This window comes from Dermochelys coriacea, chromosome 3, assembly GCF_009764565.3.
Source record: "Dermochelys coriacea isolate rDerCor1 chromosome 3, rDerCor1.pri.v4, whole genome shotgun sequence".
NCBI lineage: Eukaryota > Metazoa > Chordata > Testudines > Dermochelyidae > Dermochelys > Dermochelys coriacea.
This window is the reverse complement of record NC_050070.1, coordinates 151,282,335-151,296,458: the sequence shown is the minus strand read 5'-3', so window position 1 is coordinate 151,296,458 and position 14,124 is coordinate 151,282,335. Positions and strand designations below refer to the sequence as shown.

The 14,124-nt window shown below is 49.4% G+C and overlaps 1 protein-coding gene across 5 annotated transcripts in view; it reads left to right on the top strand.

The window, feature by feature from the left end:
• MDGA1 (MAM domain containing glycosylphosphatidylinositol anchor 1) overlaps positions 1-10,947 on the top strand; it is a 196,645-nt gene extending 185,698 nt beyond the window's left edge. For 3 of the 5 annotated variants that reach the window (XM_043511602.1, XM_043511605.1, XM_043511601.1), the window contains 3 exons: positions 6,701-6,831; positions 8,377-8,485; positions 10,469-10,947. In XM_043511602.1, the coding sequence (XP_043367537.1) occupies positions 6,701-6,831; positions 8,377-8,485; positions 10,469-10,560 (332 nt within the window). In that variant the 3' untranslated portion in view covers positions 10,561-10,947. The remainder of the gene's footprint in view (positions 1-6,700; positions 6,832-8,376; positions 8,486-10,468) is intronic. The other 2 variants (XM_043511606.1, XM_043511603.1) reach the window with 2 other exon arrangements.
• Positions 10,948-14,124: the final 3,177 nt, after the last annotated feature.

The window sequence follows — 14,124 nt, the reverse complement described above, 5'->3', positions numbered from 1 at the left end:
TCCACATTGCTGGGCTGTAAATAATCAAGTGTCCAGCTGAGAGGGTGGCTGGCTCTGTCCTCCTCTCTTGCCTTCCTTATCCCTGTCAGGGAGGGGAGCTCCACAAGAGACTGACGGATTCATAAGCCCAAACGACTGTTCTGAGGGCATCCAAGGATGGGCCCAAGCTGGTGACAGGAAATGGGAATCTATCAAGGCAGGTTTAGTTCCCACTACACCCAGCTCTGTTTGAGCTTTGTAAATGAGCCTTGGGTCTGGTGTGAGTGATCCAACAGACAGGACTAGAGCTCGAGAGAGCTTGGATGGAATCCCATCTATTAAAATAGGAGTGAAACGAAGCGTTGAGCAAGCAGGATTGGGAGGCTGTTGAGAGCCTGTAATTGTGTTTATTACACATATGTTGCTATACAAAGCATCATTAGAGACAATGGAAGAGTAAATACCTCTTATCATGGCACAGAGACAAATTACATTCCTATAAATTACAGCTCAGTGCAGCTTGATAGTATTTCTCTCCCTCCATCACCAATATGATCGTTTTCCCCACTCTGTCTCTCACCTCTGAGTGGTAACTTTCCGCCACAGCACCATAATTGAGAACACAAGCCTGCCGCTGATTGCTTTTCATTATCATTCATTTAAATGAGAAAGAGAAAGGCCTGTGCTTGTTCCCGGGATTATGAACAGTAATAGGTTCCTTTTGAGGGCTTTAGCTCGCTCCAGGGATTAGCCTGCTCTGAGCTTTGGACTTGCTTTATGATCAGCTGTGTTAAAATAAACAACAGTGCTGGGGATGCAGTCAGAGGCCTGGTTACAGGAGGAAGGGCTTCGTCTCTCTGGGCTGGGTCAAGGTCTGTGGGCCTTGTGTGAGGCTTACAGTTGGCTCTACTCTGTACATCTACTGTATGGTATATCACTGTTATTTACATCTGTTTCTCTAACCTAGAATCCAACCCCCTTTTGAATTTCTGGTATTTGAATCCCCAGACCTGATTGGTTTGAAGTTGGACCCACATCTAATTTCTGGCTGCAGCCGAAATTGCCTATGAACAGCTGATCTCATGAGATTTCCGCCTTTTGGGGCTGGAATGTTACAGGGACATCTGTTCTGAGTTTCAGCACCATTGAATCCGAAACTGTACCCCTGCCTACAGCTAATCCGGGTCTGCTCTGTGATCCCAAACGCCACCTGGCTTCACGCTCCACTCCATCAAGCTAGAGGGATACAGTATTATGCATACTACTCTGTGGGTCTCTCTCCACTCACTGTACCCTCCTCCTTTTCCTAGCTAGATCTCATCTCTCGGTTACTTTGCTTCCTTCCAACCATACTTTTTAGATCTATTATCTCTTTGGTCAGTATGTTAGTCTCACCGTACAGCTCTGTGTTGCCTAAAACTACTGTGGAAAATGCCACACTGCTGCTTAAGCTGCCATTTTTCCCAGGGTTGAGCCTGTCTTCAGGTACTGTGCCTACCCCCATTCCCTGGCTCATTGGCCCACCCATGCCAGCTGTTCCTAACTTTTGTTGCAGTTCCGACAGAATGAAGTTTCTATCCCATGGCAACTGAAATAAGACCTTTTCATCCTGCAAGCAGGTAACATTTAGCAGCATCCCCTTGGGTTACTGTATCTGCCATCCCAGCTGGTGCTCTTTTGTGTACACGCCACTCTTCTGAAATGCCAACTCTGGGCTAAAAGGAGCCAGCAGAAGGCACAGCTTACTCACACAGTAATTGATTCCTCCTCATTTATTACAAGTCTTTATTTTCCCCTCTGATTAGAAAAGATGAAATGATACAGATAACAAATAAAATACCAAGATCGCCCCATTGGAGGGAGATACCAATGAGACTGGCAGTGCCCAGGGATTTCCTTTGTATCTCTCTGTCACTATGGGCTCCGACCTGCTGCGGAGTTCTAGCAACAGACACCTGGCCTCCCCTTATCTGTGGATCACTAGCAGGTGTTTTGGGGAAAGGTCAAACAGATGGGGAGGAGGTGGGGGAATGAAAAGAGGCAACAAAACTATCAGTAAGAATGTGGATTTCTAAATGAGAAACAACATCACTGTAAAATAAAACTAGGTTGGAGGATAAATTGTAGGTACGGGAATTTTTTTGGCAAAACATTTTTTGCTGAAAAATGCTGATTCGTCGAGACCAACACAATTTGTGAACCAGGATCAGAGTCCATGAAGCACTTGACTCAACACGTTTTTGGTAACAAAAATAATTTTGAGCTTGTTAAACCAGAAGGTTTGAGGGTTTTGAGTTGAAACAACTTTTTATTTGGAAATATTAGTAAATTTACACTTCAAAAAAAAAATCAAAATCGAAACCACCTTTCAAAATTACGTAAATGTTTCGATTGACCCAAATTGATTTTTTTTTCAGATTTTCTGTTTGTGAAAATTTTCGAGATTTCAATTTTGCATCCCAATTTGAGATGGGGAAAATGTCAAAAATTCTCATAGGCTAGGAAAAATGTTTTCTGTCCTCCCCTAACTGCAGGCAGCCATCCTGCACTGGCCCCCAGGGAATGAACAGAACAGGCCTTGCCCATCTCTGATGCCTGTGAGCTGAGAACTGGAGGCATCTCCCAGTTAGATTTTTCTCCTATGTGGAGCCATTGGACAGTCAGTATAATTACTACTCTCCCACTCACTGGCATCTTCCACCCAAGAATCACAAAGCATTTGTAAAGTATTAATTAATCCTCATAATCCTCCTCTGTTAAGTGAGTTAATATCATTATCCCCATTTCACAGATGGGGAAAACTGAAGCACAGAGCGAGAGGGAGTAACTTGCTCAAGATCTCACAGCAAGACATAGAGGGATAGAGCTGGGAATGGAACCAGGTGTCCTGATTCCCTGTCCTGTGCTGTAACCACCAGAGTATCCTTCCTTATCCCAGGAACTGTACAGTGACTGCTACTGAGGAATGCCCACTTGGAGCTGTTAGGCAGCCTTTATAAATGCCTGGTTGGACATGCAGCCTCTGTTCTAGGAGAAGAACATTTGGTCCCCTTACAAGCGTAAGGTGTTTGGCTTGACCTGAACCCATCTGAAGTATTTATCAGGGGGTTGAAAATTATGCAAGGAGTAAGAAGGATTAGAAGGGATGAGAGAAATGTCCTCTTGCACAGAGGTGTCTAGTCACCAGAGCTGCACATGGTCACTGGTCAGGACTTTGTGGATCTCAGCTGGGTCCTGCTCGCAGAGTTTGTTTTCAGAGAAATATCCTGGAAAGCATGAGGCCGTGCACCATGGGCTCCATTGATCACATCCAGCACTCTGGGCAGGATCAGCGTGGCTAATGACACAGGGCCTTCTCCTGGTGCCTTCCTCACCCCCATACACACAAAGCTTTCTGCTAGGCAGAAGGTTGTTGGCAGTGGGCCACATATGTTCACAGCCCATTTGCTGGGGTGGCATGGAGCAGACCTGCCTTTGCTGATCTTCAGGCTGGCTGGGATTTACCTTCTCAGCCTGTTGTTCCATCTCTTCAAGTAAGCTGGGGTCTGGTCTGGGAAGAAAGAATCTTCCGTCCCGCACAATCCCAGCAGAGGGTGTCTGTGTGTGTCATGCCACCCCGGCTGCCCCATCAGAAGACGAGGGGTGGGGTGGAGCAGGAGGCACCACTGTCATCTCAGTGAAGCTCCACCACGCCACCTGTCTTCCCAGCTAAGTATTCCCAGCTGTTACACTGGAATGGAAGCTGTACTGCTTTTTATAGCCCAGGACCAACAATACCAGATAGTCCCATCTGGAGGCCAGAGCCAAGGGTTTATTGCCAAGAGGAAGTACTCCCGTCACGAGGCATTTAAGATAGGTTGGACCTGGAGAGCATTATAGGAAACAAACCAGCACTGACTGAGTGAAGAAATGGACTCGAAGGCCTCATAAATCTTCCAAATCTTTCATTTCTATGACTCTGAGCCAGATCAAGAACTGGCGTAAGTAGCTGCAACCCTGTTGATTTCAAAGGGCTTGCCTCTTTTTGCCATGTCTGAACGTGGCCCTATGAATCCATCAGAGTAGCGAGCAGAAGGCCGTAGTCACTGAGACCGGCGAGGGGAATGTCTTTTCAGGCACACTCAGGGAGGCAGCGTGGGTTAGTAATTAGAGCACAGGGCTGGGAGTCAGCAGACCTTGGTTCTCTTCGCAGCTCTAACACTGATTTGTAATATAATCTTGGGCAAGTGACTTGGCTACTCTGTGACTCAGTTTCCTCCTCTGTAGACTGGGGCTAGTGATACTGACCCACCTCACAGGGGAGTTGTGAGGCTTCACTGATATTTGTAAAATGTTCTAAGATCCTCATCTGGGAAGTGCGTATTAATTATTATTTTATTATTATATTTTATTAATTTATTTTATTAGTATTATTTTTATTACTGGTTTCAGAGTAGCAGCGTGTTAGTCTGTATTCGCAAAAAGAAAAGGAGTACTTGTGGCACCTTGGAGACTAACCAATTTATTTGAGCATAAGCTTTCGTGAGCTACAGCTCACTTCATCGGATGCAGCATGGATACCGATGAAGTGAGCTGTAGCTCACGAAAGCTTATGCTCAAATAAATTGGTTGGTCTCTAAGGTGCCACAAGTACTCCATTTTTATTACTGGAGATCTTTGTTGGGCAAAAGGTAATACCCTTGTTACTGCAGAGCAAAGGTTTGGAGTTGACAGTCAGGAGTGTGCTCAGGATTGGTTTGGGCCTTGACCAGGAGTTCACAGTCAGTGCTTAGTTGGCACCAATTCACATTCCAGATGCTCCTTTTAGTCCCTTTCTGTTTTGCCTTCTCTTTTTTATCTAGGGCACCAAAATCCATTTACTGAACAATTTGTCCCACCGGTGGCTGTTCAGCCAGGCTCTTGCATGGCAGATCCTAGCGTCAGTCACTGAATGAGGTTAGAATAGAGGGTGGCTGTTTTAAATCCTGGCTCACTGGCAGCTTCATGCTAATTCTTTCCTCTCTCTGCACCTCTCACCTTCCTAGCTCTAGTGGCTGTAATTAGCTGCGCTCAACATAGTCTCATTGACATTGATCTATGGGGTTATTTAGTTCCTGCTTGGACCATCAATTCACCCTGCGGCCTCAATGAGATTCAGGCTTCATTCTTCTTCAATCAGACATTCCTTCACTGGGAGTTTCTGAGGCCAGTGGCCAGGGAGGACATAAGGACACCTGTGGCTCAAAGCTGTCTTTTGGTAGACACCCCCACTGTGACTTTCCTCATTCCAGGCTCTGTGTTTCCACGGAGGAGAACCTCGGGTTCACTTATCTTGGTCTTCCCAAGGTCACGCAATGCCAGCTGACCTCTCCAGAGAGCGATGTGCTGGGTCACGTCACCTCGGCTCGTGGTATCAATCCAAGTGCAAAATGAGCACCTCCAGGGAAAGAATCTGCTCTTACCATTCAAAGGATTTTTTTTTTCCCCTCGCTTGTTCAAATTTCCTCCTAGGAATCAGAGATGGAATGTTTAGATCAGCCGATCCATCCTGCCTCCTCACCAGTCCTGGCTTAAACCCAAGGTGATGTTTGAATAACTCTAGACATGGGGGTTTCCTCTCCTGCTCTTTGGAGACTGTTCCACAGTCTTGTGTCTCACCATGTTGGGAACTTTTTCTTGATGGTCAGCTTGTTTGTTATAATCCCATAACTCCTACTACCAGTCCCTTGGACCTCCCTGACCAATCCCTCTTCCCCATTCATCCTGACAGTCTTTGGCCATTTCTAGGCAATCTCCCTCCCTTCCCCTTTAGTGTATATCTACACTGGACCTGGGAACTAGCCTCCCAGCCTAAGTAGACAGATTTGCACTGTTTTGCTAAAAACAGCAGCATTGCAGTTGCGGCTGAGTCTCCCAGGCCCACCCAATCCCTGGGTCTGAGCTCAGGTGGTTAGCTCACGTCTTTGCTGGAGCTGCAACATATATGCTGCTATTTTTAGCGCACTAGCTCAAGCTAAGCTAGTGTGTGTCTGTCTGCCTGGGCTGGGAGGCTTGCTCCCGGCTGCAGTGCCGCTGTGCCTGTAGTGATGTGTTAGCCAAGTTATAAATATTTCATGCTTTTAACTTTTCCTTCTGAGTCAGCCACTCCAGGTCCAAACATTTCATCATCTTTATTACACATCCCTGAACATCCTCCAACTTAATAGCTTTCTGACAGTGCAGCACCCCGATGAAGTCCTTCCACAACCAGAGAGAGAGCGAGACGTCGGCTGCTATGTGCCAGCCTACCTCCGAGACTTGGCTGCCACGTATGAAATGCTCCTAGGTGTAGTGTGACCAGAGCTGTATGGAAGGGGGCTGCTCCCTCCCTACCCTGTGCCTGATGCTTCTGAGAGCGAAGTACCCGGGTCAGAACACAGCAGCGCAGCCCTTCAGGAGCAGCAGTGGCTTCATTTCAGGCCTTCAGTGCGGGGGCTGGAGATGCCACGATTCTATTCAAGTCCTACAGACCTCCCTGGTTCCCATCCTCTTCTGTCCTCTTGCTCTAGGAGCATAGTCCTTCCCTGGGTGGTCTCTGTGGCCCAGATCTTCAAAGGTATAGGCAACTGACCCTTGTTGAAATCGTTGGGCAGCTCTGTTGGGATGCTGACAAAGGGTCCTTAATGTCAGCAGGACTCTCTGGGACACTTGCAAGCTGATGGAGCCTGACCCAGGCCTCCAGTGTCCAGTTTCTTTCTTGCAGGCTCCTTGAATCTTCTGGTTCGTTTGCGGAACAAACGTGCCATTGACACCCAAGTCTGGTCGCTCAGCGGGAACAGAGGAAATGAGTGGCAACAAGCACACGTCCCCATCAACCCGCCAGGACCCTTTCAGGTAAGCAGGCACTAGTGGTGCCCCCCTCTCTCCCATCTCGGGTGCATGCTATGCCCAGGAAGAGCCATCATCCGAACAGCCCTAACTGGGAACAGACTCAGGGTATGTAAGGTACAGGGGACGGCATACAGCAGTTCCCCACTCCCAGGGTTGTGGGAAGGGAGTGTATTAAAAGTCACATCCAGTTTCAGGGAGGGAAAAGAATGGAGTTTCATGCCTCTGCAAACCTCTTGCCCAATTCCATCATGCACATGCACAAGCACAGATTTGTTACTATCAATCTGTGGTTGAGCACTGGCCTGGGAACTGGTCTGATACTGCGGGGTTGCTTGTGAGTGCTGGATCTGTGCGCACTGGGCTGTTAGTGTAGCACTTGTGAGCTTGTTATTGGGAACGGGGTTGTGAGCTCTGGAGCCATGCACACTGGTTTGTTGTTGTAGGGTTGCTTGTGAGCACGGGGCTTGGCACTCTTTTGGGGCTTGTGAGTGCAGGGGCATGCACCCATTAGTTGTTGTAGAGTGCTTAATACAATGCCCTGCATGCTGGGTTGGTGTTGTAGAGTTACTTGTGAGTGCTGAGTCTGTGTGCACTGATTTGTTGTATAGTCGTGAAGGGCCTATACTTTGAGGTTCTATAAAATCACAAAGACGAATGTAGTTACTCATGAGAGTAACTACGTGAGTCTGAGTGCAGCTCTGTGCTGAGGGGTGAGCAGGGCGTGTGTGCTCTTTCCAGGGTAGCTGGGCAGGGACTACAGTGGCCATGCAGGACTAGTGCGGGTGGGGGCAGAAGCCCGAAGGTCGGTTTTACCCCTCTGCACAGTGAGTGAGAGCTGGCACCAATTGTGTCCTCCCTGCCGCCAGCCCGTAGTGATTGAGTCTCTGTCCCTGGGCTGCCGGCAGAGTGTGGTAACCATGGGAACAGAAGAGGGAGCTCAAGCTGATGAATGACAGGCTCTGAGAAGGAAGGAGCCAGTCTCTCCATGATTCCTGACCAGGGTGGGGGGCCCTACAGCCCAAAGGTGGAGTGGGAATCGCTGTCTCCTATCTGTGGGGAGCAGGGGCTGCCCCAGTTCAACTTACTCCCACCCCAGGGCTTTGGTGACACTAGGTCCCTCACTGGCCTGCCCAAGGGCACTTAGGAGAGGGACCCTCTGCACAGTGCAGGCGTGTCAGGTGATGAGCACAAGGAACCCCATGTGGATGCAGCCGGGGAGGGGCGGGGGGTTGGAGAAGGAGAAGGGCCCCATGGGGAACAGCCAAGGGGCTGTGGGGGAGTGACCAGAGGGCTGGGAGAGCAACAAATCCCGCCAGGGGGGCAGCCATGTTGCTGTAGGGAACAGAGACTGTTCAGGGGTATGACCAGTGGGCTACAGGAGTCTGGGACCCTGGGCTGGGGGTGGAATCCCCTCTGCTGGGCAGTTGGTGTCTGTGGACGTGGCACCCTGTGTCCTACCTGTTCTGTATACATGGGTCTGGCCCATCAGTGAGGCCATTCCCCTGTCTTGGGGCAGCCCCCCTCACTGCTCGTTGTCTCCGCCTGCAGATCATCTTTGAAGGCGTGCGCGGCACAAGCTACGAGGGGGATATTGCCATTGACGATGTCACTCTGAAAACGGGAGACTGCCCAAGGAAGCCGATTGGCCCAAATAAAGGTGAATATGTGAGCAGGCTTGAGTAGGCACCTGGAGGGCTGCTAGAGGAAGAAAGGGCATGGGGGGATCTGATGCATTGATATGAGCATGTATCGGTGAACAGAGAGGGAGCACGTGTAAGTATAAGTACGCAGTGTGTGTCGCTCGGTGAGTGTTAGTGGGATGTTTGCGGCTGTGATGTTTTTGTCAGTGTTGCTTGGCGTGGGTGGGTTGGTGTGTATGCTGGGGAGGTAGGTGGTGTGTTGGGTGGGTGTTAGTTGTCAATGGGGTCTATGTGGGTGTTTGAGTTGAGGGTATGTTGGATGTTGGTTGGTTTTTGTAGGGTGGGTGTTGGATGTTAAGTGGGTCTGAGTGGATGCTAGTGCAATTGGAGGCATGTAGAATTGGGTGTCTGGTATGTTGCAGGGTGTTGGATATCAACTAGATTTGTGTGGGTGTTGGGAGGGGTGTTAGATGTCAGTTGGGTCTGTGTGGGTGTTTGAGTTGGGTGGACAGTGTGTAAGGTAGGTGTTGGTTGGGTGTCAGGGAGGTTGCTTTGGGTGGGTGGTGTGTAGGGTGGCTGTTGGGTGTTGGTTGGATCTGTGGGGGATTGTGTTGGGTGGGTGGTGTGTAGGGTAGGTGTTGGATGTCTTTTGGATCTGTGGGGGAGGGTTGAGTTGGAGGGTGTGGAGGGTTTTATGGGGAAGTATTTGGTTTACTGCTCAGTGTATGATGACACATTATTAAAGCAAAGCCTTCCAACAGGAAAGGGGAGGAGGGTTTAGCTGCCTGATAGGGTAGGACAGAGATCTCTCATGGTCAACTTGACTTTGCTGTTGTGTTGCTCCAGAACCTCTAACCCCTGAACTGGCAAGTAACAGCCCAGGGTCAACGTGACTTTAAAAAATGATGCAGAATCCATATGGATGGTGTTGCTGGACCTGCTAGCTGATCAGAAGCCTGCAACCGGGCACTGAACTCTGTATAAATATGCCAGGGTATTGGGCAGTTTCAAGATCACTATTTCTGGAGAGGCTTATGAGGTATCACAGATCCTGTACCAGTGGAGCTGGTTAACACTAGAGAGCAGCCTTGGAGAGAGGGTAGATCTTCTTTGAGCCTTTAAGGCTCAAGTCCTGCAATGAGGGACAGACTGCATCAGAACAGAGGGTACCAGCTAACCCGAGAATCCTAGAATTTCGAGATTGGACACAAGTAGCTGTATTGGGCCTATTTAGTCCACCTCTGAGGCCCAGGCAGGACTGTTCCCTAGAGTATATGCCAGAGTAGCTTGTTCAGTCTCATTCTAAATGTCCTTAGCAATGTGCCTTTTCCCTGGGGAGACAGTTCCCCAGCCTAATGAATCTTACAGTCAAGAAATATGTTCTGATATTCAGCCAATGGTTTTACTTGGCTTTATTTCACCATACAGCCCATCCCACTCTGAACAATCTCTCTTGTTCTTTACGAAATGCACCTTTCACATACATGTAGGTGGATCTCACATCGCCCTCAGTCATTGTTTGGCAAGAAAGATTTAGTTCTTTCATCTTCACTCAGAAATAAGCCCCTCTAGCCCCATGATCATTTGTGGTCCTCTTCTCTAAGCCTCTCCAGTTTGCCAATATCTTCCTGACATGAAAGGTGTCTAAAGAGGGATCCTTCCCTCCTGGCTGTAAGATGTGCAGCCATGGCTGTACTATACTAGCCAGTTTGATGCCACGTTGTACTGGGAAAGAGGGACGTTGCTTTTTCCTTGACTTCTGTCCCTGAGCACAAATGCTGGTGTCCTATGAGCTTAGTCCCAGCTACCGTCTCAACTGGATCCCCGAGAAGAGAAGAGTGAGGGTAGGATGGCAGGTATCCAGTGTATGGTGAGCTTGCAGTTTCCTGTGGGGCCAGCTGGCACTGACATTGGTTGACTTACTCTACAGGGTAGTTCTCTTTTCCGTAACCAATCTCTCTCTCTCTCTCTCTCTCTCTCTCTCTCTCTCTGGCCTGCAGCAGTCGCCCTTCCAGGGAGCGGCGTCCCAACCCTGCACAGGTCTTCTCTCAGTGGGCCACTGACTTTTTTCCTTTATGTGCTGCTCAGATGATGGCAAGCAATTGCTCCCGTCTTCTGGCCAAGACATTCCTGCTCCTTTCCTACTCAGCCACCTCTGCTCCTCTTCCTCCCCCTCCTTTGGCACACCAAAGTGTCCATACGTTACCAAAGACTGACAAGCATGACCATGCAAAGGGATCTGCTCAGGACCTGGTGGATTCCTCAAGGAAGTCATAATGTCTTAAAAAAAACAAACAGAAAATACGAGAGAGAGAGAGGAAGAAAACAATCACACAAGAAGGAATGAAGAAAAATGGGAATGACAAAAATGTAAAGAACGAATGAAGGAGGAAACTCCCCCTCCTCGTGTTTCCTTGGGAACATCGGACAGGACTTCCTCAGGGAAGTGGGAACTTTGTTTTAAACAAAATATGTATATATATATATATATATATATATATATATGTATGTATATAAAAGCACAAATTTCTACCAGAACTGTTACCTTCTTTACTGCAGAGCCCACAGCTTAGGAGACAGTGTACTGCAGCGCTCCCCTTTTGGCTCTCCATGTTCCACCTTTATTCTACTGGCTCTGGCTACTGTGTACCAGCTGCAGTGCCCCTATGGTAACATCCCACCTGCCTCCATTTAGGGCAGTTCACCTCCCGAGTGCTGGTTGGCCATAGCTTCTCGCCCCATGCTGCATGTACTTCAGTGTCTCCATCTACATCTTCCAGACTTCCATGTATTCAGCTGTCTATGTGTGATTTGCTTTAATCCACACCGCACTCCTTCCCCCACTCCCAGTGTCCTCCCACCCCGACTCCACCCAAAGAAGACAACAGCGGAGTGGACCCATCATCTGGATTGTACTGAGTGGTGGAAAAACCCTGGGTCGATCCAATTGCAGCACCAGCCACCGAATGCTCCCAGATGCTTCTCTCTCTGCATCTCTCACTTCCCACTGCTGGGTGCATAAACTCTGATGATGGAGCCGAGGCTGCAAACAAAAGCTGAAGCTGGCAGGGTGGTGATGTATGGACAGCACTTGTCAGTCAGTGGACATTGGAGTGGGAGCTGCAGCAGCCTTGGGGCCAGGATCTCTTCTCAGCTTTTTTTGGTTAACTAACTTATTTCTTTCTTCATTCCATTGTTAGCCTTCCCTGCCCCAAGCTCCTATTTCCTTTCAGATTGTGGGGAGAGGCATGGATTTGCACCCTTTACACCCCCCTACCCCAAACCACAGGCCTCTCCTAGTCTCCATCCCTTGTGCCTGCTGAATGGATCTGAAATTGCAGCTGCTGCCTCAAGCTCCAAGGACTTGTGGTTCCCCAGATGTGCAGGGGGGCAGCTGTGTTCCCTTTGCCAGAGTAACAGAGGAGCCAGGGGATGGAATGGGCACTAAAGCTCCTGGGTAACTGGGCAGAGCAGGTGGCTGGATCCCAAAGAGGGATTGTTCTGGTTTTCACTTCTGTTGGCTGCTGGGGAAGAGGGTGCAGGTAGGGAGAAAGTTGGGATTTTTTCGTCATGAAGTTCATGCTGCCACTGTGAAGGAATAAAGCCAATGTCTCAGGAGAGTTGCCTCTTGGCTCTGACCCTGTTCCAGCCAGATCCATCGTGCTCCCTACAGCAGCCATGGCTTATCCTGGGGGTGACGTGGTGTGTAGGCATCTGCTGTACCATGTGAACCCAGGAGCAAGGTCTCCCATAGGCTAGCCAAGTAGGAGCCATGCTGACCTTGTTGTGGCTGGAAACAGCTCCAGGCCTATCTTGGTCTCACCCTTCCCTTTGAAGAATAATGTTAGCTGTACCTGTGTGGATGGTTCTCAGGGGGAGTGCGTCAGTGCATGCTGGGGAGATTCAGTGAGATGACATGCTTTCCTCTGAGGCACACCCAGTCTGCATGCTACTCACAGGGCACAGCAGAGGTACGCTGACCTGTCTCAGGTGTAGAGTCAACTGCACATATGCCCCCAACTCTCCCTCTCTGATGACTTTATCATAAATGTAGGCTTCTCTGGACAATAGCGTGTAGCTAAATCAACTCAATGTATTACCTGCCCAAAGCCTTCCGCAGTGCATGGCTTCCCAAAATGTCTGAGGCCTGGCTTCCCCCTCACACCCAGTGGGGAGGCCTGTGATCAGTGCACTACCTTACTGTCCAAGAGACCCATCTTCCAGTGCTGGATCCAACTGCTCACTCCCCAGGCCTCTCGGGAGATGACATCTTGAATCATTCTGCAGTGACCCTTGTGGCAAGCGTAGGAGGTATGCTGATGGACTCCAAAGGGAGTCCCATCCAGTCATCCTCAGGCAAAGAAAAGGGTGCTGGGATGTTGGGTTGAGAAGATCCTTCACAGAGGACTTCCCAAAAGATATCGAAGGGTCCAGCCACGGGGTTCCAAAACTCCATTCCCTCTATGGCTAATGGATGATAATTTTCCTGCTTTCCAGGACTGAGGACTGTGCCCTCTTCATCTGCTTAGTCCCTCCATCTCCTGAGCCCAGATCTTCGTCTCAGTGAACATGGTACCATTGCCATTGGCCAGGTATTGCAGAGTAACCTCTCCCCACTGCTAGCAGACACCAGGGAATGCAACCAACCAGCCCCCCCCCCCGGCTTTTTAGAAAATCTCCTTCAATTCTATGCCCTGGAATGTGGTCTCTCCAGGAAGCAGCTTTCTTTCCTCCTTGTATGCTTTCCAGGGGGTCTGATCTTAATCCTTGGAGGAGAGTTGGTGCTCTCCCCAGGCAGTGCAGGGGTCTAGTGCTGTCTAATGATTTGGGTCAGCTGCAAAAGTTCCCTATCATGTTGCAGCAGGCCTTGGGGTGGGGTGGAGTATGTTCCCTTCCAAAAGAGCTAGCCATGAGAGCCCATGTTTCCTTCTAGATGTGGGGGTGGGGAGGAGGCAGGTCATGATTTTGCACCTTTGGACATTTTGTGGGGATGTGGGGTGAGCTCTTGTGATTACGTTCCCCTGAAGAGGAACAGGAGGCATGCTGCAGAGCTGGCAGGGGAGGTGGAGGAGAGGGATCAAGGTCTTTAGCAAAAATTATCCCTGAGCAGAAGTAGGTGAGAATGGACTGATTCTAAAAAGGGAAACCTGTGACCCCTATGCCCCTGCTCTGCTGCAGTATCTGGCCCATTCACCACACATGCAGAAATGTGCCAGAGCCACTGAGCTGACTCACCACGCTCACGGTCACCGTTCAGTCCATGGTATTGGGGCTGGAGAGCAGGGTAGATTTTCCTTTAGACAGCAATTGCCTTCTCCAGCCATTAGGCTCAAATGATCACTGCTTTTTGGCCAATTTGCCCTTGTGTAAATCTCAGGGAGCCCCTGTTCATCCCTCCCTTCCTAGATTCCTTTCCCCTTTGTGTGGCTTGAAAGCAGCTGGTATTGTGTTTACTGGAGATTCATTAACCCAAGTGCCTCAGCTTGTCAGATGCATTAAGGATGAAAGGAAGGAATTCATTGCAGTGTCAGCAGTGCTGAGGGTGCAGAGCAGAGGAAGGAGCCAGTTCAGCAGCAAGGCTGCATAAATTCAGGGGGATGGAGGCTGCACATGTGAGTGGGAACATGCTGTTATTCCTTAGAGGCCTGGCCACCTT